At 48.1% G+C, this 27,456-nt stretch overlaps 2 protein-coding genes across 7 annotated transcripts in view; both read left to right on the top strand.

Moving 5' to 3' along the window:
• The window catches only part of LOC106590442 (CREB-binding protein-like), a 72,527-nt gene extending 55,870 nt beyond the window's left edge, over window positions 1–16,657 (top strand). For all 4 annotated transcript variants that reach the window (XM_014181510.2, XM_014181517.2, XM_014181503.2 and 1 more), the window contains 16 exons: window positions 2,749–2,988; window positions 3,123–3,211; window positions 3,935–4,015; window positions 4,174–4,230; window positions 4,801–4,878; window positions 4,983–5,050; window positions 6,767–6,917; window positions 7,472–7,618; window positions 9,221–9,334; window positions 9,479–9,644; window positions 10,054–10,221; window positions 10,462–10,623; window positions 10,839–10,996; window positions 11,586–11,709; window positions 11,929–12,184; window positions 13,000–16,657. In XM_014181510.2, coding sequence (XP_014036985.2) covers window positions 2,749–2,988; window positions 3,123–3,211; window positions 3,935–4,015; window positions 4,174–4,230; window positions 4,801–4,878; window positions 4,983–5,050; window positions 6,767–6,917; window positions 7,472–7,618; window positions 9,221–9,334; window positions 9,479–9,644; window positions 10,054–10,221; window positions 10,462–10,623; window positions 10,839–10,996; window positions 11,586–11,709; window positions 11,929–12,184; window positions 13,000–15,011 — 4,071 coding nt within the window. In that variant the 3' untranslated portion in view covers window positions 15,012–16,657. The remainder of the gene's footprint in view (window positions 1–2,748; window positions 2,989–3,122; window positions 3,212–3,934; window positions 4,016–4,173; window positions 4,231–4,800; window positions 4,879–4,982; window positions 5,051–6,766; window positions 6,918–7,471; window positions 7,619–9,220; window positions 9,335–9,478; window positions 9,645–10,053; window positions 10,222–10,461; window positions 10,624–10,838; window positions 10,997–11,585; window positions 11,710–11,928; window positions 12,185–12,999) is intronic.
• Window positions 16,658–16,704: 47 nt separating this feature from the next.
• On the top strand, window positions 16,705–27,447 carry LOC106590400 (structure-specific endonuclease subunit SLX4). 3 transcript variants are annotated; one of them, XM_045708088.1, is made up of 14 exons: window positions 17,244–17,304; window positions 17,470–18,110; window positions 18,223–18,439; window positions 18,716–18,934; window positions 19,263–19,537; window positions 19,763–20,061; window positions 20,226–20,472; window positions 21,797–21,966; window positions 22,213–22,359; window positions 22,485–22,654; window positions 22,895–25,815; window positions 26,023–26,125; window positions 26,422–26,757; window positions 26,892–27,447. In XM_045708088.1, exons 2-14 carry the CDS (start codon window positions 17,591–17,593, stop codon window positions 27,253–27,255), a joined length of 5,988 nt encoding a protein of 1,995 aa, XP_045564044.1. In that variant the 5' UTR covers window positions 17,244–17,304; window positions 17,470–17,590; the 3' UTR covers window positions 27,256–27,447. The 3 variants fall into 3 exon arrangements, with proteins under 3 accessions (XP_045564048.1, XP_045564040.1, XP_045564044.1); XM_045708092.1 differs by having other exon boundaries at window positions 16,705–18,110; window positions 19,263–19,528; XM_045708084.1 differs by having other exon boundaries at window positions 16,705–18,110.
• Window positions 27,448–27,456: the final 9 nt, after the last annotated feature.

Below are 27,456 nucleotides of genomic sequence, written 5' to 3'. Positions count from 1 at the left end.
GACGTAGCTACCCGGTGTCTGCCCCTCCTGTTTGTTGTGATGTTGAGTTTGCCGACTGTCAGCTGTACGTAAACACACAGACCAATCCCTTTTCCACTCCGTGTGTTGTGGAAAGGTAAACACATTGTTTCAAGCTAACGTTAGCGAACAGAAGATGGACATTCAGTGGGTTCTAAAGTGCCAGCAGTTCACTCACATTAGCTAGTGAAAGAAATGAAATGCAAATACAAAAAAAATAACTTGTCGCATTTGTGCGAGTGTGATATACATTTAATTCTGCGTCCCATTAGTTGTATTTTCCACGTACCATTACGAGGATCATGCAACCTGATAGGCTAACTGTAATTATGATACACGTCACAAAAAGCATTACAAAAGTATAATGAAAAATAAATATAAACATCTTGGCATTAAATGGAGTCGGGAGTTTAGGAGACTGCGCGATGCAGTGTCCGGTATTAGCTATAGAGGCAATGCTTCTAAAATGTCTTTGCATTAGATTTGAGATTTTTTACATTTTTGAACCTCTGAAATGATGTATGCGCTGCAAAGAAATACAATAGGCACTTTTACATAGGCTGAAACACTAGACCCTTCTGGTGAACAGCGGCCAGATTCCCTTTGTGGTAGGCTACTGAACACCGGTCAGATTCCCTTTGCGGTAGGCTACTGAACAGCAGTCAGATTCCCTTTGCGGTAGCCTCCTGAACACCGGTCAGATTCCCTTTGCGGTAGCCTCCTGAACACCGGTCAGATTCCCTTTGCGGTAGCCTCCTGAACAGCGGTCAGATTCCCTTTGCGGTAGCCTCCTGAACACCGGTCAGATTCCCTTTGCGGTAGCCTCCTGAACACCGGTCAGATTCCCTTTGCGGTAACCTCCTGAACACCGGTCAGATTCCCTTTGCGGTAGCCTCCTGAACACCGGTCAGATTCCCTTTGCGGTAGCCTCCTGAACACCGGTCAGATTCCCTTTGCGGTAGCCTCCTGAACAGCGGTCAGATTCCCTTTGCGGTAGCCTCCTGAACAGCGGTCAGATTCCCTTTGCGGTAGCCTCCTGAACAGCGGTCAGATTCCCTTTGCGGTAGCCTCCTGAACAGCGGTCAGATTCCCTTTGCGGTAGCCTGTGTAGACAGTTTGCACTCTGTCAATGCGATCTTTTGTTTTTGTTTTCAAAATGATTTTTGCTTTTAGTGTTGTTTAAAAATCCAATACATGTGAGCTGGCCCTAGTGATTGGCCCTGTTTGAGAGGTGACAAGCGTTCCTCTACTGTAGAGACTAAACTTGGGGGCATGTGCTAAGAAAAACGTTATAGATAATTATCTCCATTCTATACTGTACATGTAATGGAATAAACATACAATCTGTGCTAAATTCCACAAAACATATATATTTGCTATGTTCTGTACTTATCAGTATGAATCTTTTATTTATGTCTTGTAAAATACTTTTTCAGAGGACTGAACTGAACCAGGTGTGATCCATAATGTTTGTCTAAGCATGTGTGCTCGTGACAAAAATGTACTGGTGTCAAGCCTACGCTCTACCTGGAGAGACAAAACCAGCTTTCTGACGAGGAGCTGTCCATTGGCCAGGACACCCGCACCTACATAGGAAGCCAAGGCAAGCTGGATCTGAAGACCTTCTATGCAGATGTCAGAAACATATTGTCTTCTGCAGTAGACTACATGTTGCTGAAATTTCCATTTGCCGATGTGCTCCTCCAGCATGCAGTGGTCGCTGACATTGCCAACAGGCAGACTGCCAAGTTCTCATCCCTCAACTTATTCATGGCACGCTTTCCCTGCATTATTTCTGAGGGAGCCTCTGTTGATCTGGTGGAAGATGGTGTTGCCTAATAGTGTGAACTCATTTGAGCAGAGTCTGGTCAACATGCGCACGGATCAGGCCTGGAGAGAAATCAGCACATCACACCTTTCGGCTGTGATGTTAGGGATATTGGTCATTTTCCACAGCAATGCAGACTGCGAACGAATATTCAGTCTCGTTTCCAAGAACAAAACCCAGTACAGAGGCTCCCTCAGTACAGACCTGATGAGTGCCCTTGTTACCAAGGTTTCAATGATTGCCAGAAGAACTGTTTGCCACAGAGAAGTCTACCCTGATACCCTGCTGCGTAAGGCTAAATCTGCTAGCTACCTGTCTAGGAAATGTGTTCCTGAACATTTGAAGGTCTCCAGAAGATTTGTTCTCACCCACTGTTTCCTATCATAGTTTTTTCCTTTTTATTATGGATAACATGTTTATTTGATGCTCTGCTTCAAACATTTGTTCTTATCATATCAGAGTTTAAAAAATGTTTTATTGTGGATAAGACGTTTGTAAAGTTTGTACAGAAACAAATAACTTATTTGTTTAATAAAAATGAAGGCCCTTTGTTCTTTCTAATTAGATCTTGTTAATGTGTGTAAATGGAATGCTGTCAAATAAAGTATTCCAACCTTTTATAGACTTGATTTGGTACAATTCTATAACTGCGATCAGACTAACAAACAGCGCACGAGCATGCGGTGGGGAAAGAACTCCAATTTGCCGCGCGCGTCTGGTACTCCAAAAAGTTGGACAGGGTTGGCAGGTCTGACAATATTTTTGGATGAATCATGGGTTATATTCACTTTATTTTCTATGAAAAGCTGAAAGTCTTAATTTTTGCCCATGTCTGCATACGTTTGTTAGGTGTAGCGATTGACTGATGCGGTCTGATGAACAATTGACTTTCTTCCCCCCAGGACTACTTTGACATCGTGAAGAACCCCATCGACCTGTCCACCATAAAGCGTAAGCTGGACACGGGTCAGTACCAGGAACCCTGGCAGTACGTGGAAGACATCTGGGTCATGTTCAACAACGCCTGGATCTACAACCGCAAGACGTCCCGCGTCTACAAGTTCTGCTCCAAGCTGGCCGAGGTGTTTGAGCTGGAGATAGACCCCGTTATGATGAGCCTTGGCTACTGCTGCGGCCGCAAGGTGAGATGGAGGGATGGGAGGGTAGTGGAGAAAGGGAGGGAGGGATCGGAGGCAGAGATTGTTTGCATCTCTGAAATGAACTTTTCTTGCAAATCTGTATTCTAACATTTTCTTGTTGGCCACTTCCTTTGCAGTATGAGTTCTCTCCTCAAACTCTCTGCTGTTATGGTAAGCAGTTGTGCACCATACCCACCGGCGGTACCTACTACAGCTACCAGAACAGGTAAGAGTTGCCTCTCTGCGCTAAATGGCAGAGTGCTCAATCAGAACACTGCCCCCTTGCTCCGCCTGGTGTTCAGGTCATGTAACTGCAGCTAGTTTTTCCTCTGCATGCGTTGGAATGGGGTTGTGCAGCACAGCGGCCGTGGCGTGTGAATAGATAGCATAACGCTGTAACACAAGGCCGCATGCTCTGAGCCCATATTAATAAAGCATCTCCGATTAGGAGTGCTGATCTAGGATCAGTTTGGCCGTTTTAGATCGCCAGATAACGCCATAAGATAACGTGGATCCGGGGGGGATCTGATCCTAGATCACCACTCCTTTTCTGAAATGCTTTATGAATATACAGGCCCTGATCTCTCTTGCAGCATGGTCTTCTGTTCTGACACTCCCAAGTCCTAATGGAAAGATATGCATTGAAGTTAAAAGTGCAAGTACTGTACAACTCTGACATAGGAATGACTTTTCTGATGTTCATATGCACTGACAACCTTTTTAGGTAGTCATCGTATTTCAGATCTGTACATTTAGCAGACACTTTTATCCAGAGTGACTTAGTTAATGCGTCTACTTAAGGAAGCTAGGTACGACAACCACAATTCAGTTATATCTAGTTGAGGCAAGTGGATGTTTTGAATGTCTGTTGGTGCTCTTTGGGCCTGGTGCCATTTTCTGTGTTCCGTGTGCTATAGTGTGTGTATGTGTGTGTCTCGTCTTGTTCCAGGTATCATTTCTGTGAGAAGTGCTTCAATGAGATCCAGGGGCACAATGTGACGTTAGGGGACGACCCGGCACAACCACAGACGTGAGTCAACCCGTCTCTGCTTACCTTGTTCTCCACTTCATCTCATTCAAACTCCAATAGGGTCTTGTTTTTTATTCAGGTATTTGCAGTAAATGTTTGTTTCATGTCATGATTTAACCGTGTCATCTAACCAGTTGCTGTCTTCTCTGCCTCTTCAGAATGATATGTAAAGACCAGTTTGAGAGGAAGAAGAACGATACACTAGACCCTGAACCGTAAGGCTCTTTAACCAGCTCACACTCACTCCATATACCTTTCATATCAGCCTGCTGCTCCTGCAATGTCCCTACTAGACTTCCTGCTCAGCTCTGAAGCGCCATCTGGTGTTTAGTTTTATATCACGTAGGGGAGCATTTCAACATGTACACCTTTGGCACGTGGATTATTTTTAATAGACAACATAAGAGCCACTCGTAGATCTCCACTTTTGCTCACCTTTTAATTTCCATTCTATTTACACATTGGAGGTTTATTATAACAAAAGTATATATTTTTTATGAATATATAAATGAATAATGGGCTACATATGAGTATTGTGTTCCAACCCCTCCTACAAAGGCGCACTTGCATTGGTCTGCTTGCACGTGCGTAAGAACTGGAGGAATATTAAGTGAATGTTGATCTCTCTATGGCTTCCTGTTCTAGCAGTCAAGCCAATCAGCACTCTTACATATCATGAACAGTACAATTGAAACAAACAAGAAGAGAAACTGTTGCCCTAAATGGGGGACATAACGGGTAATGGGTTTCTGTAGTAAACCAAGATGTGGTGTTTTTGTCACCAGGTTTGTTGACTGTAAAGATTGCGGACGGAAGATGCATCAGATATGTGTTCTACATTATGACGTCATCTGGCCATCCGGGTAAACATCCAGCCTAATCTCTGACAGTGTCACAAAATGGTGGGAAGAAGTTCTATTCGATACCAGTTACATGAATGACTCTTTTTCTTTCTCTCACCTTGCAGTTTCATCTGTGACAACTGTTTGAAGAAGAGTGGGAAAACACGGAAAGACAACAAATTTTCTGCAAAACGTACGTCCTCTTTTCCATTCCCTGGCCTTAAGCCCCATCTTAAAGTGGCAATCCGCAGTTGAAACAATAACACAGCGTTATCCCCGCCCCTGTTTCGGTACAAAGCTGAGTGATGGGGCTGGAGAAATGTAACTGCTTTCAAATTCATAGACCAAGCTATGGATGCAAGGCTGAGCATCTGTGGTATCAAAAATATAGTTTTATTATAGGCTACCGTAAATTCCGGACTATAAGCTGCACATTTTTTCCCAGGCTTTGAACCTCGCGGCTTAAACAATGACGCGGCTAATATATGGATTTTTCCCGCTTTCAATTTTTTTTCTAAAAAAAAAAACATTCTGTGACGTGCTCAGTTTTTTGCCGGCATGAAGCTTTCATTAGACCAATGAAATTGCCGAACGGGTTAAGGTCAAACAACTTTTTTGTTTACTGTTTAGATTAAATCGAGCGCTCTCAAACTTCCCATCATTCTGATTACGGTAGTCATTTTGTCACCCTCATCATGGCAAAGACACGGAGAAATGCATATGATGCAGCTTTCAAGTTGAAGGCGATTGATCTGGCTGTTGGAAAAGGAAATAGAGCTGCTGCACGGGAGCTTGGTCTTAATGAGTCGATGATAAGACGTTGGAAACAGCAGCATGAGGAATTGACTCAGTGCAAAAAGACAACTAAAGCTTACTGCTAATTTTTTATTTTTTGTTACAAGCCGTGTTTCGTTAAAGCCTATTTATTTTTGTTACAAGCCGTGTTTCATTAAAGCCTATTTATTTTTGTTACAAGCCGTGTTTCGTTAAAGCCTATTTATTTTTGTTACAAGCCGTGTTTCATTAAAGCCTATTTATTTTTGTTACAAGCCGTGTTTCCTTAAAGCCTATTTATTTTTGTTACAAGCCGTGTTTCATTAAAGCCTATTTATTTTTGTTACAAGCCGTGTTTCGTTAAAGCCTATTTATTTTTGTTACAAGCCGTGTTTCGTTAAAGCCTGTGTAAAGTTCATTTGTTTCTATGTACCGGTAGGCACCTGCGGCTTATAGACATGTGCGGCTTATTTATGTTCAAAATAAATTACAAAAAATTAATTCAGTGGGTGCGGCTTATATTCAGGTGCGCTCAATAGTCCGGAAATTACGGTATATAGTGTTTGGTTATATTTACTTTGTTTTCAAACATTGGAGTAAAACAGCTTATTTTGGGTTCTGATGGGGTACGATGGTTGAACTGAGCTCATGAGCCATTTCTAAGTTATATTTTTCAATAATCAATGTGTACACACTGTATCAACCCTTCAAGGTCATAAATTGATGTATCAATGGCTGATTTCCCCTTTAAGAGTATTGGAATACTTAGCCAATTCGTCATGCAATATCGAAAATAAAGCCAAAATCTTTTTGAACATCAGTTTAATAGCCTAGTTATTCAAGCTTTACAGAAGCCTTTCTCTTTATGACAAACCACTTCCATATGGTAAATGTCATGGACTTATGACATCACTGGCTTTCTCCAATTACCTGCAGTAGCTCTCTCTTTCACCCACACATTTGCGGTTTTGCCTCTGGTATTTGTAGTACCAGAGAGCGTGTTTGACCTTTCCATCCACATGGCATTAAGCTAAATTAGACTCTGTCTGCACATTTATTCATACATAAAACATGTCCTGCTGAATGAAGGCTTGGTTTGTGACCTTTTTGGACCAATCTCTCCGTGTGTGTGTAGGGTTGCAGACGACGCGGTTGGGCATGTACATCGAGGACCGGGTGAATAAGTATCTGAAGAGGCAGAACCACCCTGAGGCAGGGGAGGTGTACGTACGAGTGGTGGCCAGCTCTGACAAAACTACAGAGGTCAAACCTGGCATGAAATCCAGGTAGAGACTGAGGAGTGGACACGCACGTGTAGTGCACTACCTAACATTTTAGAGTACTGACGGTATACACATTTATTGCACTACTTTAGTTGTGCAGGCACTTTCACAGCATGTAAGGAAGTCTTGTCTGTACCTCAACATAGTCAATACACTAAATATTTGCCCACGCTCCTGTTTTATTGTTGCCCGTAAACAGTGTGGTTGGCACCCTTGTTTGACTTTGGCTTTGCAGAGAGCCCAAGAGATAAGAATACACCACATAAAACCTAATGATCATATATTCATCTTTTAAATCCCATGTTGTTGAACCTGTAAACACTCCCTGTTACTGCCTTCAATGGTCAGTCCATATTTAGCAGACGCTCTTATCCAGAGTGACTTACAGGAGCAAATTAGGGTTAAGCACCTTGCTCAAGGGCACATCGACCTTTCGTTTACTGGCCCAAAGCTCTTAACTACTAGGCTACCCGCCGCCCATTCAGTTTGGCCTCTTTGACACATGTGGTTAATGTTCGATGTAGACAGACGTCTGTCTTTCTGTTTTTTCTGGTCAGGTTTGTGGACACAGGTGAGATGTCGGAGACCTTCCCCTACAGAACCAAAGCGCTTTTCGCCTTTGAGGAGATCGACGGCGTGGATGTGTGTTTCTTCGGGATGCACGTTCAAGAGTACGGCTCGGACTGCTCCTTCCCAAACACCAGGTCAGCACCTGTACCCCCTACATGGGGCTGGTCTAGAGTACCTGTACCCCCTACATGGGGCTGGTCTAGAGTACCTGTACCCCCTACATGGGGCTGGTCTAGAGTACCTGTACCCCCTACATGGGGCTGGTCTAGAGTACCTGTACCCCCTACATGGGGCTGGTCTAGAGTACCTGTACCCCCTACATGGGGCTGGTCTAGAGTACCTGTACCCCCTACATGGGGCTGGTCTAGAGTACCTGTACCCCCTACATGGGGCTGGTCTAGAGTACCTGTACCCCCTACATGGGGCTGGTCTAGAGTACCTGTACCCCCTACATGGGGCTGGTCTAGAGTACCTGTACCCCTTACATGGGGCTGGTCTAGAGTACCTGTACCCCTTACATGGGGCTGGTTCGGAGTACTTGTACCCCCTACATGGGGCTGGTCTAGAGTACCTGTACCCCTTACATGGGGCTGGTCTAGAGTACCTGTACCCCTTACATGGGGCTGGTCTAGAGTACCTGTACCCCTTACATGGGGCTGGTCTAGAGTACCTGTACCCCTTGCATGGGGCTGGTCTGGAGTACCTGTACCCCTTACATGGGGCTGGTTCGGAGTACTTGTACCCCCTACATGGGGCTGGTCTGGAGTACCTGTACCCCTTACATGGGGCTGGTCTAGAGTACCTGTACCCCTTACATGGGGCTGGTCTAGAGTACCTGTACCCCTTACATGGGGCTGGTCTAGAGTACCTGTACCCCTTACATGGGGCTGGTCTAGAGTACCTGTACCCCTTACATGGGGCTGGTCTAGAGTACCTGTACCCCTTACATGGGGCTGGTCTAGAGTACCTGTACCCCTTACATGGGGCTGGTCTAGAGTACCTGTACCCCTTACATGGGGCTGGTCTAGAGTACCTGTACCCCTTACATGGGGCTGGTCTAGAGTACCTGTACCCCTTACATGGGGCTGGTCTAGAGTGCCTGTACCCCTTACATGGGGCTGGTCTAGAGTGCCTGTACCCCTTACATGGGGCTGGTCTAGAGTGCCTGTACCCCTTACATGGGGCTGGTCTAGAGTGCCTGTACCCCTTACATGGGGCTGGTCTAGAGTACCTGTACCCCTTACATGGGGCTGGTCTAGAGTACCTGTACCCCTTACATGGGGCTGGTCTAGAGTACCTGTACCCCTTACATGGGGCTGGTCTAGAGTACCTGTACCCCTTACATGGGGCTGGTCTAGAGTACCTGTACCCCTTACATGGGGCTGGTCTAGAGTACCTGTACCCCTTACATGGGGCTGGTCTAGAGTACCTGTACCCCTTACATGGGGCTGGTCTAGAGTACCTGTACCCCTTACATGCGGGCTGGTCTAGAGTACCTGTACCCCTTACATGGGGCTGGTCTAGAGTACCTGTACCCCTTACATGGGGCTGGTCTAGAGTACCTGTACCCCTTACATGGGGCTGGTCTAGAGTACCTGTACCCCCTACATGGGGCTGGTCTAGAGTACCTGTACCCCTTACATGGGGCTGGTCTAGAGTACCTGTACCCCCTACATGGGGCTGGTTCGGGGTAATTGATGACATTTGTTTATTCCTGTGTCTCCCTTCCTCCACAGACGGGTTTACATATCTTACCTGGACAGTATTCACTTCTTCAAACCTCGACTGCTAAGGACGGCCGTCTATCATGAGATCCTGATTGGCTACCTGGAGTATGTAAAGAAACTCGGGTAGGTCTTAATTAATAGTACAATGATATGCATTCATATTGCAGTTTTCTCAAATAAAAGCACTTTACTTGGAGGTAACTCCCCACTTGCATTAAATATGTCTCCCTACCAAAACAACCAATCATTGTCTCTTCTCCCCCTCAGCTACTCTCAGGGTCACATCTGGGCGTGCCCCCCCAGCGAGGGGGACGACTACATCTTCCACTGCCACCCTGCCGACCAGAAGATCCCCAAGCCCAAGAGGCTGCAGGAGTGGTACAGGAAGATGCTGGAGAAGGCCTTCGCTGAGAGGATCCTCCATGACTTCAAGGTGATTTAGGATTAAGGTTAGGATTAAGGTTAGGATTAAGGTAAGGATTAAGAGTTAAAGTTAGATCCCCCAAGCCCAAGAGGCTGCAGGAGTGGTACAAGAAGATGCTGGATACTGCTTTTGTGGAGAGGATCATCCACAACTTCAAGGTAGGCCTCTCAATGGCTAAAGCCTTTCAGGCCTATCTTGTAGACTTGGTACAGTTGAGTCCCCAGCCTTAGCCTTGGGAAAGTTGTCTTCTATGCAACCGGGCCAACCAAGCCTTCAACCTCTAAAGTGTTTTGAGGTTTCTGAATGTATTAATAGGGCTAGAACAGCAACAACCAGCCAAGCAGAAGACTCATATTAGTTGAACATTTGTGTCCATTGGACACTTAAAGTAATCTTCTTCTCCTATGTTTTTCTCCAGGACATTTTCAAGCAGGCGACAGAGGACTGTCTGACGGAGGCCAACGAGATGCCCTACTTCGAGGGGGACTTCTGGCCCAACGTGCTGGAGGAGAGCATCAAGGAGCTGGAACAGGAGGCGGAAGAGAGGAAGAAGGAGGAGAACGTAGCCTGCTCCGACACACCTGAGGTGGGAGGAGGAGAGACGAGTCATAGGGTAGACCGATGATAGTACTAGAGACATCATTATCGATACATAACTCCTACCTGTCTAGTCAAATTTGTCTTAATGTTTTTATTAATGGGAAATAATTTAATAGTCAAATGCATAACATGCATGTGGTGAATGTTTGTGCCCTCACTGTCCTGTGTCTAAACATTTGTTAATTTGCCATATTTTTCAAACTCTTCCCTCTTCTCTTCCCCTCAGGGCACGCCGGGGGACACGAAGAACGCCAAGAAGAAGAACAGCAAGAAGACCAATAAGAACAAGGGCAGCGTGAGCCGAACCAATAAGAAGAAGCCTGGCATGCCGAATGTAGCCAATGACCTGTCCCAGAAGCTCTACGCCAGCCTTGACAAACACAAAGAGGTATGATGACGTCACCACGCTTGCTTTGAAATGCATGTCGTCTTTCAATGGCTATAACTGTTTTATGAAGTTGTTTCTTAGAATGGTGCCATGTGTCAGTTCTCTTCTATAATCTCTGAGCTGGGATATTATTGGCCTGACCCAAACCCAATGGCAAACAATCAGGAATTGAGTGATGCTCTCTTCAAGAGTATTTCTCTCCTCTCTCCCTCCAGGTGTTCTTTGTGATCCACCTGCACTCGGCCCAGATGGCCAACATGTTGCCCCCCATCATGGACCCTGACCCCCTGCTGAACTGTGACCTGATGGACGGCCGCGACGCCTTCCTCACCCTGGCCCGGGACAAGCACTGGGAGTTCAGCTCTCTCAGGAGGTAATGATAATACATTTGATTTGTATAGCGCTTTTCATAATGGAGGAATCTCAAACTTCTACCTCTTGAATTCTACGTTAGAATTGAACAATTATGACTGTTGACTTGCCTACCTAAGTTGAATGCACTGACTAAGGCCCTCTGGATAAGAGCCTCTGTTAAGTGTCCTAAATGTATCAATAAAAAGGAAACATTCAGTAAGAATCAAGCCAGCTAAAGCAACAACGGTAGATGCTGAAAGGCCTTCACAGAGATAGTCTGTTAAAGTGAGTTTGGGTATTTTTAAGCCAGTTTTAAAATTGCTTGATGGATGTAGTGGCTCTCAGACGGTAAGGTTGAGCGTTCCGTAGGCCAGTGGTTTCTAAACTCTCCTCAGGGACCACCAGACGTTTCACAATTTATTTGTAGCCCAGAACTAACTCACCTGATTCACCTATTCAAGGCTGGTTAGTTGACAAGTTGAATCAGGTGTGCTAGCTGTGGAATAGATCAAATACATGGAACGACTGGGGGTCCCCGAGGAGAGGTTTGAAAACCCCTGCCATAGAGGACCATTGGTTGATGAATTCCTACCATTTGTTTCCATAAGGTGTAAGTGGAGCACCATGTGCATGCTGGTGGAGCTGCACAACCAAGGTCAGGACCGCTTCGTTTACACCTGCAACGAGTGTAAACACCACGTGGAGACACGCTGGCACTGTACCGTCTGTGAGGTAAGACACACACACACACACACACGTGTGCATACATCCTCACCGTCTTTGGAGATTTAGACCATGTTCCTGTGTCCCAATCAATCAAATGAATTTTATGAAGCCAGTTGTCAAAGTGCTTTACAGTAAACCGGCCTAGACCCTAAAGAGCAAGCAGGCAATAGCTGTCCTCTCTGTCACTTACATCTGCCCATGCATGTATTAACCCCCACCTCTCAGGACTTTGACCTGTGTATCAACTGCTACGCCGCCAAGGGCCACGAGCACCAGATGGTCAAGTGGGGCCTAGGGCTGGACGACGACGGCGGCAATGGAGCGGGCGGCGCCGGCGAGGCCTCTAAGAGCCCCCAGGAGTCACGCCGTCTCAGCATCCAGCGCTGCATCCAGTCCCTGGTTCACGCCTGCCAGTGTCGCAACGCCAACTGCAGCCTGCCGTCCTGCCAAAAGATGAAGCGCGTGGTGCAGCACACCAAAGGTAATGAAATTGGTTGCTGGCATCAGTGTCCTGCCGTTGTGCCCTTGAGCAAGGCACTTAACCTCTCTAGGCTAGATGGGACGCTACCGTCCCACCTGACCAACATCCAGTGCAGGGCGCCAAATTCAAACTACAGAATTGTAAATATTTAACATTCTTGAAAATACACATGCAATATGTCAAATTAAAGCTTGACTTCTTGTTAATCCAGCCACGGTGTCAGATTTCAAGGAGGCTTTACGGCGAAAGCAAACCATGCCATTATCTGAGGACAGCACCCCATCAAACAAACACAGACAATCATATTTAATCCCGCCAGGCGCGACACAAAAGTCAGAAATAACGATATAATTCATGCCTTACCTTTGACGAGCTTCTTCTGTTGGCACTCCAATATGTCCCATAAACATCACAAATTGTCCTTTTGTTCGATTAATTCCGTCGTTATATATCCAAAATGTCAATTTATTTGGCGCGTTTGATCCAGAAACACCGGTTCCAACTCGCGCAACATGACTACAAAATATCTCATAAGTTACCTGTAAACTTAGTCCAAACATTTCAAACAACTTTCCTAATACAACTTTAGGTATTTTTTAACGTAAATAGTCGATACAATTTAAGATGGGATAAACTGTGTTCAATACCGGATGAAAACAAAGTGGAGCGTGCTTTCCGGTCACGCGCCTCTAACAAACAGTACACTTCACTCGACCCTCGTTCTGAACAGGGCTGCTTCTTCATTTCTCAAAGGAAAAACATCAACCAATACACTTCGATATATCCTTAACAATAACATATCTTATCTATTTTAGGTTGCAAGAGGAAGACTAACGGTGGTTGCCCTGTGTGCAAGCAGCTCATTGCTCTGTGCTGCTACCATGCCAAGCACTGCCAGGAGAACAAGTGTCCTGTACCGTTCTGTCTTAACATCAAGCACAAGCTTAGGCAGCAGCAGCTCCAGCACCGCTTACAGCAGGCTCAGATGATGAGGAGAAGAATGGCCACCATGCAGGGAAGAGCAATGCCCCAGAGCTTACCGTCCCCCCCTCAGGCCCCCACTACAACCCCCAACACCACCCCCTCACACCCCCAGCCTAACACACCCCAAACCCCCCAACAACTGCTTTCGAACCAGCCGCAGACCCCAAACGCTGCAGGTATGTCACCAGTGTTCCCTCCTCGCAACGGTCATCCCCTTACGCCAGCTTCCCAGGGCAAAGGGGGACCTCAAGCGTCTCCTGTACACCAGCAACAGTCACCTCTCCCCCCGCAACCTCCCCAACCCCAGCCACCCCCTCAACCTCAACAACCTTCTCAACAACAACCCCCTCTCGCTGCGGTCAAGATGGCGCGGCACATTGAGATGGTGGCCCAGGCGCAGCAGCAGAACCAGCAGAACTACCGGGTCAACATGAACGGCCTGCCACTGCACCAGCAGAACCCCCAGCCTCACACCCAGCAGCAGCAACGCATGGCCGGACCTATGCAGATGGTTGGGGGTCAAATGGTGGGACCCAGAGGGCCCCAGGGCATGCAGCAGCCCATGGCCCCTGGTCAGTGGCCCAGCGCTGGGGGAGCCATAGCGGGAGCTCAGCCTGGACAACCAGGAGTTGGAGTCCCTCAGGTGGGTCAACCCCAGCAGGGGATACCGACGCAACAGAGACCCATGATGTCTCCTCAGCAACAGGCTCAGAGGATGCTAGTCCCCCAGCCGGGGGGTCCCAGACCCCAGACGCCATCCCAGAGACCCGGTGCCATCGCCCCCAATGCCCTCCAGGACCTCCTGATGACCCTCAAGTCCCCCAGCTCACCACAGCAGCAGCAGCAGGTCCTCAACATCCTGAAGTCCAACCCCCAGCTCATGGCGGCATTCATCAAACAGAGAACGGCCAAGTACCACGCCAGCAACCCCCTGCAACAACAGCAGCCGGGAATGTTGGGAGCCCAGCCGGCGATGCAGGCTGGGGCCGGGGGGGGCCAGAGGCCCGGGATGCCCCCGCAGCAGCCTCAACAACCCACCGCCCAAGGGATGGCTGCCTTAGGACCCCAGGGGCAACTCATGAACCCTGGACACAACCCCCAACCCAACGCTGCCCAGATACAGGAGCTCTACCGGAGACAGCTCCTTCGACAACAGCAGCAGCAACAACAACAACAACAACAACAACAACAACAGCAGCAGCAGCAGCCGGCCCATCCAGGTCCGTTCCCTCCCCAGACCCAAGGCCAGACGGCCAGCTACTCTCAGCTCCACATGCAGCAGCTAGCCATGCAGGCCCAGGGCCAGCTCCCTCCCATGGCCCAAATGGGTCAATCTGGCATGGGCATGGACCCCACCTCCACCACCCAGAACCTCTTGCACCAGCGGATGCTCCAGCAACAACAGCAGAGTATCTCTAACCAACAGGCCATCCTCAAGCAGCAGATGGGCAGCTCCCCGGTCCTGCCTAGCCCCACCATGAGTCCCCAGGCCCACCTGCTGGCCAGCCAGCCCCAGCCTGGAGCTCACCTCCCTGGCCAATCCCCCATGGCCAAATCCCTCTCCAACCGGTCCCCTGCACCTGTACAATCCCCGTGCCCGCCCTCGCAACAACCCCCACATTCCAGCCCTTCACCCCAGGTTCAGCCCTCATCCCACCCAGGGTCCCCCCACCCGGGCTTGGGGGGCCCCATGCCTGGCTACATGGACCAGGGACACTTGGCGGAGCAGAGCGATATGCTATCGCAGATGAACACGCCCGCCAGAGGAGGGTTGAAGAATGACTTGGGCACGGGAGGGGATACGACGGGAGATACGCTGGAGAAGTTTGTGGAGGGATTGTAGCATTAAACAGGAGACTTGGGCTGTGTCCCAAATAGGTGGACACCCTATTCCCAATTAGTGCACTAGGGCCCTGCTCAAAAGCAGTGCACTATGTAGGGAATAGGGTGCCATTTGGGATTTATACAGAAACAACCCACACTCCCCATCCTCCACTGATGTACTCAGACTCTGGGCCCGTCCCCTTTTTGAGACTTTGTAATGTATATAAAGTAATGAAAAATCATTTTTTCCCTATTTTTTTTACTGACATGTACATAGTTTCAAGAGATGTAAAAAGAGAGAAAATGGGATAAAATGAAAAATGCCAACACTAGTAGGGGAATGTTGATGTTTCCTAAAACTGGTGTTTCTTCTTCCTTATGAGTCGGGATTTTGCAAATTGCTGTTTAAAAGACGTTTAAATCACAAAGAATATATATTTTTTTGGGTTGAGACCAAAATGTGCTCAGACTTTGTTTTATTTGTTTGGTATTTGGTATGATGTCATGCCTTTTTCATTTTCTTTTTTAAAGAAAATGTACAAAACAATTGCATTATAGTATTCATACTTTTAATTTTGTACTTTTTTTTTGGTTAAAGTAAAGCATTTTTTTGTTTAGTGTTGAGACTGTAAAATATTTTTGTCTGGGAATCGGGATAGGTTTCTTTTCTCTTCTCAAGCTCTTCTCATTCCTGGGACATATATCCAGAAAATGTCTCCCTATTCCCAATATAGTGTAGTGCACTATATAAGGAATAGGGAGCCATTCCAGATGTAGCCCTGGCAATTGTAATCTAAAGTGTTGTACCATTTTTATAGATCCACCTGCATTTGAGAGGGAGGGACTCTTTTTCCTCTTTGTAACGTGTGTGTGTGTTCGAGGAGAACTATCCATTTGTATTGAAATAGGAAATGGACTATGGCAGTTTGTAATGCACTGGCATGTATGCAGAAACACTTGACACGCACATACACGGAATGCCAAACTCTCAAAACACAAACAAAACAAGGACAAAATCTCACTAGCCTGGAAACCGGAATCTCTGTCTTGACTTGCAGATGTAGAAAATTGTGGTTCTGTCATTTAAAAAGTTTGTCATCATTTGTTGTGTAAAGTTAAGTATATAAAGAGAACAGACAGCCGACTCTTATCCTGAGGGGGAATGGGGGACAGAAGGACTCTTATCCTAAGGGGGAATGGGGGACAGAAGGACTCCTATCCTAAGGGGGAATGGGGGACAGAAGGACTCCTATCCTAAGGGGGAATGGGGGACAGAAGGACTCCTATCCTAAGGGGGAATGGGGGACAGAAGGACTCCTATCCTAAGGGGGAATGGGGGACAGAAGGACTCTTATCCTAAGGGGGAATGGGTGTTCACTGCTTGACTGCTTGTTTGTTTTGAAAAGAGATAAATAAATAGTCCAGCTGTCTATCAACCCTCCATCCTTATTCCCCTCTCTCAAAAACACAAACTTGAATAAAACTTGGGGTGGGTTACGTTCTAGCTCCATATTGTAAATCATGCAAGTTGTTATTAAGCAAAAATACTATAAATATAAGGAAGAGCGAATGAAATCACTGTATAAACTGGTTAAAGACTCATTTCTTACTTATATACCATATTGTTAAATAAACAGTGTGAAACAGAAAACACTTGGAGTTATACTTCTGTGTCATAGTGGTTTGTGGGATTGTTTGCCCTGCAATTTTGATAGCATACTTGAACTAGGATGAGGTTGTGAGCATGTTTTAGAAAATGAGTGGAAAAGTGAGTATTAGGGCAGTCTCAGAATGAGAACAGGTAAAGTGAGTATGTGGGCTTCATTCAATAATCTCTCAAAAATCTATGCAAATTTCAGGTTAAACGGGCGCCCGAGTGGCGCAGCGATCTAAGGCACTGCATCTCATTGCTTGAGGCGTAACTACAGACACCCTGGTTCGAATCCAAGCTGTATCGCAACTGATTGGGAGTCCCATAGGGCGGCGCACAATTGGCCCATCGTCATCCGGGTTTGGCCGGTGTAGGCCGTCCATTGTTAATAAGAATGTGTTCTTAACTGACTTGCCTTGTTAAATAAAGGTTACTTAAAACTAAAAAAAAAACACACACAAAGCTGTAGCAAATGGCTGTGTTGCCATGATTTCAAGGGAGAAGCTGTGCATCAAATTGCTATTCTTCTACTGGTAATATTTTCTAAATGATTTAGTACTTTAATAAAGGGGTCTTGTAACGCATGAATCCACCCATCACATGACATGGGTAGACGGCAAGCCTGTTGTCACGTGACAGGAAGTATGTGAAGCAGTCGAATGTGAGTATTTTGATTAATAAACAAATTTAGCTCGAAATACATGTTTTCACTGTCATAGATGCAACTATTCAATGTTCATGCAGTAATGGCACATTCATTCCTAAATGATGCAGAATATTTATGCTGAAGAGAGGATATTTCACAAATGCCACCTCACATTTCTAGCTAGCTAGCAGCATTAACCTCCATGGCTCTCAATCCGAGAGGCTAGCTACTATCAAAACAATCAACACATCTAGCTAGCTATCTAGTGGCGCAAGAAGCAGACCACTAACAGTCAAATACAATGGACGACTCCGATCAAGACTTCGTGGACCTCTGCTCCAAGTTGCTCAAACGTGTCCGCAGAAAAGCAGGCGAAACCGAGAAGAGAAGTGTTGCAGAGCCCTCGTTCCAGGACACTGCGAAAGACATACCCACCAAAAGGGTGACGACTAGGAGGAAGAAGAAAGATGTTGGCTCAAGTTCAAAGGGAGCTTTGGGTAACAACTCTGAACACGTTTCCTCCATCTCTACCACTTGTGATGAACCAAACCGACTTCCCTCCAATACAGATGAATCTAAACAAGCAGTGGTCAATGGAGGTATTGAACTTGGTGTAGGAAAGAATGGTTCATCAGTGGCTGTGGATGTTGCTGGGTCTCGTCCTGAGGATAGGGGAATGGGGGTGAAGGAGAAAGTGCTACACAGGATGCAGCAGTTCAAGAGAGTCAATCCACAGAAGCTGGTGCATGGTGAGAGGAATCAGCCTGCAGCAACAGGGAGTGAAAGTGACAGTGCTGCTCCCCATCCACTGCCAGATAATGGTGAGATCCATCACTGTGTCTCACACTCTTTGGTGTGTATTTTCATTCATTGGTGTGTACACTCAATGGCATGCTAATGACCTTTCTCTCCACCTCTGCCCTTCCTGTTCAGTTCCATCCGCCTCCACTCCCCTATCACTGGACCCCCAGGTGGATGACTCGGATGAGGCCCTGGCCCTGCGTCTACAGGAGGAGCTGGACAGGGAGGCCCAGGCTGTGGCCCAGGGTAGTGCAGTGGACCTGGAGCAGGGAGGCCTGTTCTTCTGTCAGCTCTGCCAGAAAGACCTGTCTGCCATGAGCCCCACAGGACGCACCCAACACATCAACAGGTAGGGACGACTGGAGCTGGACACACACAGACACTTGCTCTCTCACCCATCTAACTCCAGAATCTGTCTGTTAATGGAACAGTCAATGACTCCAAAGAAGATACTGCCTCGTTTCCTTTCCTGATCTTGAGGAACTGGATAGGTGAAATCAAGTCCTCTTGTGGCTTCTGATGTTTAGCCTTCAACAATCCAGTGTTTTCAGATCAGATGAAGGAAAGGAGACAAGGAAAATAAACCAGTTTACTTTATTGGGACACCCCATGTCCCCCTATCCAGGTGTCTAGACGAGAGTGAGGACAGTGCTGCCCCCGCCCCTCCTCCCGCTCCCATCGTCCCAGAATGCCTCATCTGTGGTAAACGGTTCAAGTCCCAGAAGAGTCGCGCGGCCCACCTGAAGCGTTGCTCCTCCACGATGGGCGTGGCTCCTGCCGTGCTGCTGCAGGCTGTACAGAGACAAGTTGCAGAGGGCCTGACTGACAGCACCGCCAACCAACCGTGAGTCACCCTGGCCTGATTGGTCCCGCCCCTTTGAACCATCAACCAACCCAAACAACTTGACTGCTATTACTGTACATTAAATTGATAACTTTGATGTTAGAAGCATTGAGTCGTGTTCAAGAGGGTGCAACATACTGAACATTGCAGATAGAAGTGTACTTGATAGAGCTACGTCGTGCCCTACTGAACCGCCCCTGTATGATGCTTTTGGGGCCTTTCTGTCCCACCTAGAGAAAGAATGTAGGAGAAACACTGCGTTGTTCAAATGCGGGAGGACAATAAACTATTCTATTCCACCCGTGAATAACCCTCTCCTCTCCCCCAGTCCGCAGCCCGGAGGTTCCAAGCGTAAAGGCTCCACAGACCCCAGCCTCCCGGGCAGGAAGAAGCCCAGAAAGAAGCCCCGTGGCCTGGACGAAGACACCATGGTGGCCATGGCCCTGTCCCACTCCCTCCTGGAGCAGGAGAAAGAGATGGAGCGGGAGATGCAGAGAGAGTTACAGAGGGAGATGGAGAGAGAAGGTGGTCAGCAGCTCCCAGCCCTCCTCCCTCACATTTCTCTGTCACCATTGAAGTGGAGAGCTGAACCAAGTAAGACGAGTAAGTCACTATCTTGACTGAACCTACATATTGTTTAGGCAATGCATTATGCTATGATTATAAGGATGCATTTGCTGTGACGAAAAACAATTCCCCTTTATTATGTAAGACAGGAGCAAACTATACTAAATGCATTGATATGAAACTATATATGTATAAACATTCTGATGATGTTTATATGATTAATATCATAGCCGGGTCCTTTTCTCTTGACCCCTCCCCCAGGTAAGGGGCGTGGCAAGAGGAAAAGGGGTGCACCCCCTCGCCCCCCTCCCCTCCTCCTGGTCCAGGACTCGGAGACAGCCCTGAGGCGACTACAGGAGCGCGTGGCTGGCCTCCTCCTCCGTACCCGCGGCCCCTCGCCGCCCACCCCCACACGCTGCCCCAGCTCCCTGCCCTCCTGCAGCACTGGTGCTGGCCCCCTCTGGCAGAAGAGTGCATTGCGGGACGGAGGGCCGAAGGTCATCTCTGAGTTCTACACCCCAGAGCTCAGAGAGTTTATACAGCCTTGGGTGTCTGTAAAGGTGAGAGCCCATGTGTGTGTGTGTGTGTGTGTGTGTGTGTTACTCATACTTTCACATCTTTGCTTCTAATACTCTGATTTGCGTTAAAAGTATGAGTGTATCTTGATTCATATAGTCTTTTCATTCACACTTTAATTTATTTCACTCAATTTGTCTTCTTCTAGATGGATATGGTCAGTTCCACCAAGGCAATGCCTGTATCCTCCACCAACCTTTCCTTAATAGAAGGCGTCTCTATGACCAGGCAATCTATCCCTTCCTCCCAACGACCAGTCCCCTCTTCGCTCCCTTCCACCCCAGGGACAGGGCACCTTCCAGTGGGCAGCCAGACTCTGTGTGACCTGATGGAGCTGGCTGATGAGGGAATGACCCTCACACAGTGGGGCTATTCTACCCCAGGACCTGCAAGAGGTGAGAGCTACTCCTGGGAGAACTGTTATATACAGGAAACACACAGGGGGAAGAATGTGCACAAAACACAAAGACATTGACATGTAAAAGAGTGGACATCCAACCGACTGAGCAGGACTGGAGTTAGTGTAGGAGTAATACAACCATGTCATAGTCTTCAATCTGACTCCATTACCATGTGAATGCTATAGGTCGATAAAAGCGTATCCCATGGATCTAGTCAAGGTAGCGAGCCTTGCATCACCACTCAGAATACTAGTGTGTCCAAGATAACCCTTCTGGAGTTATTCAGAGGCTGAGAGACAGAGCTAATTTCTTGTGATCAATGTCCTAGCATAAAATGATTGATTTAACCTTAGCTCAGAGCTGCACAATTAGAGGCCAAGCATATCTCCTGTGTGTAGTATGAATGACATTTACCATTAGACCATACATCTAATAATAATTCACGGAATATTACTCAGAAATATGACCACTACCGTTCTTATCTATCTAAAAGTAATCAAATGTATTACACTTGTGCAATTAGAATGCAATTATGAAATGGTACATACCAGAAGTCTTCAATGTCAAAAGATACAACATATGTAAAAAGACCCACTATGGTGTAACAGAAAGCTACACCAGGAGATTGGTTTCCAATGACTCCATGAAGAAAGTTTCCACCCGTCTTTTACTCTCCCCTGAGCTCCAGATCTCAGTATCTCCCCTCGTCTAATTAACGTCACTTTGTTCGGCCAAAACAAAATTCATTAAAATAACTCACGAACTCCAGAACCTCCCTTATCTGGATGGTAAGAGCTCACATCTGGTCGCTCCCTCTTTGAACTGACCGCCGTCCAACAGACGGAATAACACAGTAACTCTGTAACAATGAATCCATAGCACTTACAGAACAATGAAACATTATCAACATTCACAGCTCTTTATGAACTCTTGAATCAATCCAAACACGACAATGTAATTCACACAGTAACGTCGTGCTCCCAGGGTTCTATGGGAACGTCCCGCCCCGGAGAAAGCCACGGATAAGGTGTGTTTGACTTTTGTGATAGCCGTCATGTGGTCAGCCATCCAGACAATGCCATACATGATGATGGAGTCCTCACTCTGGGCCTCGGCGCCTGGGAGGTCGTTAGACGCATCTTCATCGCTGGCCTTCATCGTTGTTCACACGTGTTCACTCCCTATTTTTCCACTACAGACACAGGATGTATATACACGCTCACAGACATGCAGATTAACACACACACACAGCATCCCTGAAAGTCAAACCTACTGTACCTCTAACGTTGTTTATCTTCCCTCGGTCCCTCGGACAAAGAGAACACTGCTACAGACTTCCACCTAAGTGGCTTTGTTCCTGAGGGCACAGACGAACCCCCTGACCTGTGTCTCAGTGGCTTCATCCCAGAGAGCATTAGAAACACTGAAAGCCATCAGATGAGATCTCTTCCTCAAAGCAGAGATACCAACAGGAGCAACCAGAAATCAGTAAGGGACCTTTTTTAGAAGTCTTCCACTCTATTGTATACGTTTTCACAACTAGACCTTGATTAGCTGAGTCCAGTGTGTTAGAGTAGGCTTGGAGCAAAACCCTACACACACCCAGTAGCTCTCCAGAAAGAGGGTTGGCCACACCTTGGTTAATATAATCACCATCACATCATAACTGTGTTGGACACTTGTTGCCTGATCATTGTTCTGTGCTGTTAGCCATTGTCTGTCTCTGACCCATAGGTGGCGCTGTCCAGGCTGGCCTCAGACCTGACCAGTATGGTGAACAACCCCCAGTTCAGTGATGTCCAGCTACAGGTGGACAGTGGGGAGGTGTACTTCACCCATTCATTCATGCTGTATGCTCGATGCCCCCTGCTGGCGCAGATGGTGAGTGCACGTGTGGATTTTGCCTCGTTATATTTGCTTGTATGGTTCTCATTTGAAACCATTAATATTTCCAGTTGAAATTGATTTGTTTTTTATCTCTCGTTCCATCCCTCTCTCTCTCCCAGGTCCATGACAGTGGATTCGGGGTGCAGGAGGATGGCATGCCCTCAGCCCAGAGGGTGTTGTTGGGTGAGGTACCAGGCCAGGCGGTGTATACCCTACTCCAGTACCTCTACACAGCCCACTGCCCCCTCACACACACCCTGCTGCCACACGTTCAGGAGCTGGCAGCCAGGTAAAGTCTGACTCAACACCTCCGCCTGGATGGCTAGACTGGTGTTTAGGTGATGTGACTTCTTAGTAACAGAATGTATTACAAAATTCTCAGGTAAAGGGTGAGTTAGAATTAACCAAAAAACATATTGTTCTTTATCCCCCTTCCCCTCTTGCTTTCTGTCTCTTTCTTGCTGTCTCTCTTTCTCACTCTCTTTCTATAAAACTCCTTCTTTCTCTTTCTCTGTTTTCTCCTCATCAGGTTCAACCTGGAGGAGCTGCAGCAGCTGTGCCAGCTCTACCCAGCTCAGACAGACCTCCACAGAGGTGTAGAGGGACAGGGGGATCAGTGGGGAGACTACCCAGCCCAGGAGCACCAATCTGGGGGAGAGGAGGAGCACCCAGACCGGGTCTTCATGGAGCTCCTCCGCTCCATGTGGAATGAAGAAGAGGTTGAGGAAGATGAGGACAGAGGAGAGGAAGGAGGGATTGCGATGGAGGAGGGGCGAGGGGATGGCGTGACGATAGAAGATGGAGAGACGAACGAAGAAAAGGTGAACGAAGAAGAGATGGAGGAGATATATGAGTTTGCCGCCACTCAGAGAAAGAGGGATGAAGGGAAAGAGAGTGAAAAGGAAGAATCAGAGGAGGAGGGAGGAGTGACATTTTTCACAGAGACAGAAGAAGAGCAGGAGGCTCCAATCCAAACTCACTCATTGGCTGAACACTTAGATAAGGGTGAATTAACATGCATGACTTCCCCTCAAACAAAACCTCCCAGTTTAGAGGCAGACATAGCTATTGGTGACATCGACACAGACCGGGGGAATCCAAATAGGATAAAAACTGACCTCAACAAATCAGAAGGTAAAGATCTAGAATGTTCTAGAACAGCCACCATGGAATCAGACAGAACAAAACAATTTGAATCAAACGTCACAAGCTCAAGAAGTGTTGGAGAGGTATCAACGACAAAAAGCCTCCACTCCAGTCCCCATGACGATCAACAACTAAACGCTAGTCTGGACCGTAGCTACAGCCGCCTCTTCTCTGACTCTTGGGGGGTCTATGAGACGCAGGAGGAGCCCCACACCTCCCCACCAACACAACCATCCTGCCACTCCCAACCCCCCAGGGCTATCCAGAAACCCTTCTGCTCCCAGCCCCCCAGGACCATGGTAGTGGAGGGTGTGAGACAGCCAGAACTCACCTCCCCACCCCCACCGTCCTCCCGCTCCCAGCCCACAAGGGTAAGGGTCGATGGGGGTACGAGACAGACAGCGATCCCTACCCTCCAGTACTCAGCCATTGAAATCATTGACCTCTCCATCAGTCCTCCTCTGGTCCCTGGTGTATCCGCCCTACCTGTTCCTGGTTTGTCCCCAGGGGAAGTGACTAACACCGGGGCACGAGTTAGGACGGAGAGAGTGGTTGGAGGAGGGAAAGTTCCTGTGTGTAAGGAGTTACTCCAAGAGAAGGTACCGTCTAGTCCAGAGGACTTAAAGAGAGAGAGTCATGGTCCGTATAGTATTTCTGTACCCGTCTCTCCTCCTCACAGTACCAAAGAAGAACCTGAGCTTATAGTTCTGTCTGACTCTAGTGAAGAGATGGAGGTAGGGGATCTAGGACCTACCAGCCCCTCTCCACCACCCCCTACTTATCTCTCCCAGAACCACCAAGGCTACACCCCAATCACAACTCAATCCAACAAACCCACCACGATAACCCAATCAGACACAGAACCCAAGAAATCCAGCTCGAAGGAGAAAGAGACTATTGGTGGTTCTGTGAGGGATCCTTCAGATCAAGGCCTAGATCCAGATCCTCCTGGTTCTACTAGTCTCGTGGACTGTTCTGCAGAGATGTCTTGGCTCATCCCGGCCACTCCGCCCCTGCCGTCCAGGAGGACCAGCTCTAGCTCTACCCAGACCTTTAGTAGCATGCGTCGCACTCAGCTCTTTCCTAAGGCCAACTCTTCTTCCTCCTCTTCTGCAGCGTCAGTTTTCTCCTCTCCCACCCTCCCTTTCAGGCCTAGCCGCCAGACCTCCACCACCTCCAACCCACCCAGGCTTTCTACACATTCTGCCCAGACAGAGTCCTCTATTTCTAGGCAGAAATCAGACAGCAGAGGGCTTCGGCACTCCAGCTTGGGTCTCGACCATGACGACCGCTCTTCCCAGAAATACAACAGTGGTTCTGGATTCACAGTCCCCTCCAAGTCCCAACCAAAACGCTCCTGCTTTCCCCGCCTGACCCCCTCTCTCTCCGTCATCCCCCCACCAGACCCCTCCACCAAGGGTACCCCTCTCCACAACATCCCCCAGCCATACAGCTCCACTCCCCTTTATTCAGATCTACCCAAGCCCTCTGCTCCGTCTCTGGCCTCCCCTCTTCTGAGAGACGGGGAGGGGGACAACGGAACCAGGCAGAGAGGGAGGGGGCTGGGGATCTCTGGGAGCCCATGGAAGAGAGGGGGACAGGGGTCTCTGGGCCTGTCCCTCTCGGACCCATCCTCGTCCCCACATAAGGAGTCCCTTACCCAACCGAGAGAGAACAGCGGCTCCCCCGGACAACGCCGACCATCCACTGAGTCTAAATACTTCCACAGCCCAGGAGATAGAGAGACGGAGGGAGAGAAAGAGAGGGGGGTGAGAGAGGAATCAGATGAGATGATGAAAATGGAGGAACTGGAAAGGAGTGTAGTGAAAGAGGAAGAGATGGAAGAAGACATGGAGAGGTCCAGTAACAGCTTTCAACAGAGCTTCCTCGGGATGGACGAGCCACCCATGGCCTTCGATGACTCCTGGGGCCTAAACGCAGGAGGAGGGGACACGGACGGAGAACGATCCCAGGCAGTGTGCTTCAGTCTGAGGCTAGAGAGCAGCGGCAGTGGGGCTAGTCCTCCAAGACAGGGCCGGAGAGATGGAGAGATTGCAGGACCATCCTCTACTTTTACCCCCTCTCCTCCTCATCCTAAAGCCTACACCACCCACTCTTACTCCACCCCCTCTCCACCTCCACCCAACACCGCTACACCCCAGGCCAACCCAGAGATCAACGCTAGCCTCCTGGACGCTGAGATCTGGGACGACTGGGGGCAGGAAGAGGATGAGGCTCTTCCTCTCTCTCAGAGGGTGAATCCTGTAGCTCTGGCTCAGAGAGTGGCCCAGCTCAAGACTCCAGGTAATACACTTTCAGCAGTTATACCCCCTTGTATAGAGGTTTTAATGTTTAATCTAGCTAGCTCGGGTTCAAAACCAGCTTCATTACTTTGTACTGTTGAAATATTGATATTATTCTGATCCATAAATGCAATAAACATGTGAAACACATTCACTGTTTTGTTACATCTTTTCTTATTTCTCTACCCTTTGACCCCTCTCTCCACAGTGGCCCCCTGTAGGAAAGGCCAGCAGGGCCCCCTGGTCCCCATCACCCCCATGCCCAGCTACTCTGACATGGACACACCTGACCTCAAGAACAAGCTCAACAGGTCTGACTCCCCCAACACATCACCTCAGAACTGTCTCTGATATCTCTGCCTTTTTATGAGTTTTTCAATTCATGTGGTCATTTCACTCCCACCATGTTAAGAGACCTAGCCTGGTCTAGACCCCGGTCCTTCTTCCTCCATTGAGTTTTTTGATGATATGTGAGATTACAGGAGCACAATGTATGGCAGTTGTCAGTGTACTCTGTCTATACCTCCCTCCATCTCTCCTTCTGTTATCCTCTCCCTCTTCATATAGTAAAAGTCTGTTGCCATCCTGCTCTGTGTCCTCCCTCTAGATTCGGTGTGCGTCCTTTACCCAAGCGCCAGATGATCCTGAAGCTCAAGGAGATCCACCAGTACACCCACCAGGTCGTCAGCTCAGAGTCCGAGGACGAGGCACCTTCCCTGGGTCGCCCCAGAGCCGTCGGGCCCCCACCCACCACCTCCTCCATGGAGCCCACCAGAAAGCCAGTGTCCTGTGCCCAGACTGGGGGGTTTAAAGAGCCTAGTGGAAGAGCAGCACCTACCGTCTCCCTGGTGAAACTGCCTGGTAGGGAGGAGGACATGGAGCCTCTCTCTGCCTCTCAGGGATCCAATACGTCCTCCACAGCACCCAGTGAAGACTCTGAGAGGTTAGCACTGGGAGTGTTTTTAACAGCTGTTGTTCATGTATGCATTTGTCTAGAATACTTTGACTGCTAAATTCAAAGTCAAATGTACTGACATTGACACTCCTCCGTTCATCTCCCCCCAATCTATTCTCCAGGTCTAATCCAGAGCAGTGCCTCTCTGACGACTCGGATAACGACGATATTACTGCCTCGCAGTCTGCCTCCAAGCTCCAGGACAACCTCGTCGCTGTCCGTCGTTTCATCCAGTCAGACCCTGACCTCTACGGGCAGATCCTCCACTACCAGCCCCTGGTCCTGTCAGACCTCCAGGCCAGACTCAAGGCCGCGGGTATCCGGCTGGGGGCCGCCAAGCTACTAGACTACCTGGATTCCCAGTGCATTACGTTTACCACAGCCAAGCCTGGACTGAGGGGAGGAAGAAAGAGAAAAGGGAAGGGGGTGACTAGGGCTGGAGGGAGGGGAAGGAGAGGGAGAGGGGCAGCCAAAACGGCAGATTGAAGTTACCTTTGAGGGGATACAGTGGAGGCAAAGGTGGATTTTGAAAGGATTTGCAGGAAATAACAGTCTAAACTAAATCAGTGGCAAATAAGGCTGTAACGTGTTACTATCATTCTGAGTTCTAGTTGGATGTTGAACTGTTTATATTGGTTGGATGTTGGACTACTATAATTAAGTAATGTTTGTTCTCTTCCTAGTGTC

Source organism: Salmo salar, chromosome ssa02 (assembly GCF_905237065.1).
Source record: "Salmo salar chromosome ssa02, Ssal_v3.1, whole genome shotgun sequence".
Lineage (NCBI taxonomy): Eukaryota > Metazoa > Chordata > Actinopteri > Salmoniformes > Salmonidae > Salmo > Salmo salar.
This window is presented reverse-complemented; position numbering and strand designations above follow the sequence as displayed.